Consider the following 5,183-nt stretch of genomic DNA (forward strand, 5'->3'; position numbering starts at 1 on the left):
ATAGAGACAGAAACAAGATTAGTGGTTGCTGGGGTGGGAGAGAGGGCAGAGTGGGGAGAGACTGCTAATGGGTATTGGGTATTTTTTGTGGTGATGGCTGCACAACTTTGTGAATATGCCAAAAATCAGTGAATTGTGCACTTTAAACAGGTGAATTTCATGGTATATAAATCTCAATAAAAGTAATTTTTTAAGTGACCCTAAGATAGGAAACAGAAAAGAGAGGACAAGAGCAGGGGTTGGCAAACTAGGGCCCCTGGGCCAAATCTGGCCTACCATCTGTTTTTGTAAATAAAGTTTTATTAGAACACGGCCACTCCATTCATTTACATGTCACCTATGGCTGCTGTGGAGTGACAACAGCAGAGTTGAAGAGCTGCCACAGACTGCATGGCTGGCAAAGCCTAAAATATTTACTGTCTGGACTTTCACTGTGTAAGTCTGCCAACCCCTGGCAAGGAGAGTGAACTGTGGGGCCAGGCTAGAGCTCAGATTCTGGCTCTGTGACATATTAACTACATGTCTTTTCCATGTATGTGCATGCATGAGTGTGTAAATGCATCACTCTGTGTCCTAGTTGTCCCATCTCCTGAACATGAAGTGAGTTTGCACAAGGAGAGTGCTCAGGATGCCCAGCAACAGTGTGGACTCCAACTTTGATCTTCTGATTCCCATGAGCAGCTAGTGATCACCCAAGTCTTGCAGATGAGCTCCTATCACCTCACCACACCAACCCTCTGCGACAAAGGGCAAATCCCACGTTGATGCATAGGACCCTTCACACCCTGCACCCCACCCCCTCTCCACACTTTGGCCTCCTCAAGGATAAGACGGCCTTCCCTGCCTGACAAGCTCCACACTCATGACTCAGTTCCAACACCACGTCTTCTGAGACGTGTGTCCTGACCTCTGTCCTCCACACCCACCTCAACCTTCCCAGGAGTAAGGGAAATTTGGGGGTTAAGTGTCCCTGCCAACTGCAGGGTCTCTGCACAACTACACACTCTGATAAACAGCATCTACTTACATGTGTGTAACCGTTTATTCACAGGCTACAATTCTGGAGGCAGAGGCCAGCCCTTCTCCCCTACAGCACTCCTGGTATCCGGGCGGTGCCAGTTTGTAGAAAGTGCCCAGTAAAGTGCCAATGTTTACTGAGTACATGCACTGCTAGGCACGTTACATGCTTCTCACCAGCTCCTTCAGCTCCTGGGTAGCATCGCTGCTGCAGTTGCATAGATCAGAGGACAGCATCAGCAAAGTCAAGGAGCTTATATGACAAATGAATAAACAGAGGGAGGAGGAGTCCGGTAGGAGCTCTAGAACAGTGGTTTTGTCCCCCAGGGGACAATTGGCCATGACTGGGGACAATTTTGATTAGGCAACTTGGGGGGTGCTACTGGCACCTAGTGGTGGAGGTCAGGGATGCTGCTAAGCATCCTATGCCCAGGACAGCCCCCACCACAAAGATTGGTCTATGTCAGCCAGTACAATCGAGGCTAAGAAACCCTGATCTAGAACATTTTTTTAAAGGGTGAGGGAGGGGGGGCAGGCAGAACTAGAGTAGTTAGAAAAGTTTTCAAAGACCAGGTGGGACTTCGTTTAGACTTGAAGTTTGGGAAGATCATCTGAAAGATGTCTTTTGCCTGACTTTTACCTTCCTTAACGAGAAACTTAACACACAAAGTTTCCCTTACTCCATTTACCAAGAGGCCAGGCTGCAGCCAGGACGGCCTGCCTACCACCGGAAGAGACCACCTGCAAGAACTCCGGCACACACATGCCGACATTTGACGCTGGTGAAGTGAAGTGGGGAAGGGCAGTGCGAGGAGCTGGTGGCACAGAGGCGCCCGCACACATGCTCTGAGGTCTGGAGGAGGAAGCCAAAGCCAGCCCTGGAAGCCCAAACAGGGAGAATGTCTCCTGCCATTCACAGCGTGGTCACCAGCCAGCCCTCCCAGCTTCTCATCACTGCCCAGAATGCTGGCTTCTCTATGACAGCTTCATCGAGGACCACCACTATACACAGGCAGAGTCTGCCTCCAGGGCCTGCTGAAGCTGAGCACCACAGTCCCCACTGCAGGGGTCCCCCGAGCACGAGGATCAGCCATGTCCCAATGCCACCAAGGGCATGGGGACTGCTTCAGATGTGGCTTCTACCTCTTCAACATCTCCCCCAGCACCAACCTCACCTTCCTGACAGGAGCAGCCCTCTGTGGGGAACAGCAGGGCTGGATACAAGAGGAGAGTAACGGGCCCTGGTCCTGGTGGGGGCAACAATCAGGCTGCGGCTGCAGAGGACGCACAGGCAGGGACATGTCCTTACCTTCAGAGTCCAGAGCCTGGATCTTCAGCTCCAGGGGTGAATCTTCCAGGTAGAGTTCACGCGTGGTGGAGACGATCTGAATGCCATGAATGAGGTCAACGATGGCGTCACAGCGCAGGACCTGGCCCGTGGCTGCAGGGACAGGGAGAGGTCAGCCCTGAGGACAGTGCCCCGAGCACAACTCATGCCTCCGGGCCTCACAGGCCATGGCATCTTACACTCTGGCAAAGGCTTCAGCAACCAACAAAATTTACCCTCAGAAGCCAAGCAACTTCCCAGCACAGGGCCCTTCTGAGTGTTAACAGGGACTTTCAGAAAGTATGGGCTTTGGAGTATTGTCATTGCCCATCTCGGGCTTTTCCAGGTTAAGCACCAGCATATAAAGCTGTGTAGAAAAAAATTCCTCTAGGAAAATGTAGTTTGGTCCAGGGTGTAACCTTTAAGTGAAATGACAAGAGCTACAGCATGAGCCAACACCCACAGGAAGATTCTGTCCTGAAGCCCTGTCCTACACTGAGATTAGGAATTTCACTGGTGTTCTCTGTTTATTTATACTGTGCTATAGAAGGGCGTGTAGACACATGCACAGATTTTTTTTACTTGCTCCATAAACAAGATATGTAAATGGCATTTACCCAGGAAATTCTCAAGTGGAAGGATAACAGAATGTGATACAAAATTATTCCAAACACTCTCCAGGCACCACATAAAAATGCTTGTGCAGTGCTAAAGTTCTGTTGCAAAGCAATACGGCCCCATGTATCAAAAGCCTTAAAAATATTCACATGCTAAGACCTAGCAAAATTGGGAATCTATCCTAGGAAGGAAATAACCTAAAAGAACCTTAAATTTCTCTGTACATAAAATATTAATTTTTATGTATAACATCGAAACAAACATCTGAAAACACTCCACGTGCCGATATAGGGGAATGCTTACAGATCCACCTCCTGTTAGTAATATTATTGGGCATGAAAAATTATTCTGCCATAAAATGAAAAACTTCATATCATGGTAGGTGAGGAAAAAGCACGATAGAAAATTATTTTGCTTTCTAAGTATTTTACAATTATAATATGGTAATTAGATAGAAAGAAGGGAAAGGAGTGATCTCTTAGATTGGGACAGCTTTCTACATTTTGACTTGATACCCATTGAGAGGTATCTGGGTTACCAACAATAACTCTGGAATTGAGAAAGCCAGCTTCCACAGAGGGAGAACGGTACGAAGCACTGGCATGAGGGGCCGGGATGGGTGTTGCATGGGCTTTGGCAGCCTCCGGGGCTGGAGGTCTGAACAGAGTGTTTCCCCCCTCTGGCCCCTCGAAGCCCTTACTGATGTCCTCTGCAAAGATGATGCTGGTCAGGCGGGCGGGCTGGGTAAGCCGGGCCTGCACCACTGCCCTCTGGGAGCACTGGTGCTCATCGCGGTCCAGCGGCTCTATGCTGGCCACCTCAGGCCGGGTCGATGACCTATGGAGAGAAGACAAGAGTTTACTCTCTGGACCTGCACTGCTTGGTCAGGCCAGAAGCAGGGCTGTGGTTCTCATTCTGGGCTCTCACACCAGCTTCCAACCCAGAGGAGAAATGGGGCCCAGCCCAGGCCGCTCGAAGGAGACCTCAACAACCTGAGGGCATGGACCACGCTCCCCACTGAGCAATCAAACAGGAGACTGACACCTGGAAACAACCTGGTGTTTAACAGATGGCCTCTGTCCAAGACTGCCCCAAGACTGCCCTGCACGAGAAGTCATTCCGCATCAGTCAGAACACTGCTCAGGGTGTCCAGTGAGGCAGCTCAGGTGTGCGGAGGGAATGCCACTGTCTCAGTTAACCTCCAGCCCAGGTTGGACACACAGCAGGTTCCAGGATGCTAGCTTCCATCCCCAGAGAGGTTCTACAAACCCTGCAGGTCACTAACTGCAATGATAACGACAGTCTCAGAGTCCTGCACACACTGAGCTGACAGTACAGCCAAGGTGGGGAGAAAGGCAGGTAAACACATCAACACATGAAGCAGGACAAGTCTAGGAGAGACGTCCCAGGAGGACAAAGCAACAGTGTGTCAGGAGAGCTACCAGTGTTAGTGCCTCGGTTTCTCATCCATGACACAGGATAACAGCAGCACCCAGGTCCAGAGAGTCGGGGAGGCACAGAAGACCCCGCGCCAAGTGCTAAGCCAGATGTGCCCTGGCCGCCGTCTGCAGACGGCTACTGGGGGCCTTTCTGGGGGGTGGCCTCGAGCCAGTGCCATGTGGAGATCTGTTGGTGAGGCAGGGAGGAGCTGGTGCAAAGGCCTGGGCTGGGAAACAGTAATGTGCCATCCTCGGGGAGCTCATGGGCAATCAAGGACACAGGGGAAGGCCCTGGGCAGAGCGTGCTCATCTCTCAGGGCTGCAGCAGCCAACAGAGGCATGGCACTCTGGACTTTCTCCGTCCTTCCCCCACCTTTGCTTAACCTCCCTGGAACATCTACATTCTGGGGCATTCAGAAGGAAACCTGTAAAAACCACCTGGCATTAAAAAGCAATGGTGGGGAACACCCCCAAACAGATATCTCATATCTTCTGGCTGGGTGCCGAGCGTCTCCCAGAGCCAGGTCGGCACAGGCGGCATCGCCAAACACACCTCAGCCCGCTAATCACACAAACGCCACCAGGCACCCGCTGAGCTGCAGCAGGAGGCCCACAGAGGAACCAACCACCTCCACTGAAAATACCACAGACCTCACCCTCCAGCTAAGGAGGGCCCCGAGGAAATGCGTTAGTGTCCCCTCACTGATTTCTTCTGAGAAAACAGCATTTCAGAGACGAAGAGAAGAGAGCAAAGTAGAGGTGGACACGTGTGGACACAGTAG

At 51.2% G+C, this 5,183-nt stretch overlaps 1 protein-coding gene across 1 annotated transcript in view; it reads right to left on the reverse strand.

Annotated features, from left to right (window-relative positions):
• The window catches only part of LOC103607027 (nuclear pore membrane glycoprotein 210-like), a gene marked incomplete at its 3' end in the record, with an annotated part of 49,393 nt that extends 44,451 nt beyond the window's left edge, over positions 1 to 4,942 (reverse strand). Inside the window, exons 1-3 of the mRNA XM_008591575.1 lie at positions 4,878 to 4,942; positions 3,663 to 3,799; positions 2,327 to 2,458 (exon numbers count right to left, since the gene is read on the reverse strand). Coding sequence (XP_008589797.1) covers positions 2,327 to 2,458; positions 3,663 to 3,799; positions 4,878 to 4,942 — 334 coding nt within the window. The remainder of the gene's footprint in view (positions 1 to 2,326; positions 2,459 to 3,662; positions 3,800 to 4,877) is intronic.
• Positions 4,943 to 5,183: the final 241 nt, after the last annotated feature.

This window comes from Galeopterus variegatus, unplaced genomic scaffold, assembly GCF_000696425.1.
Source record: "Galeopterus variegatus unplaced genomic scaffold, G_variegatus-3.0.2 Scaffold7051, whole genome shotgun sequence".
Lineage (NCBI taxonomy): Eukaryota > Metazoa > Chordata > Mammalia > Dermoptera > Cynocephalidae > Galeopterus > Galeopterus variegatus.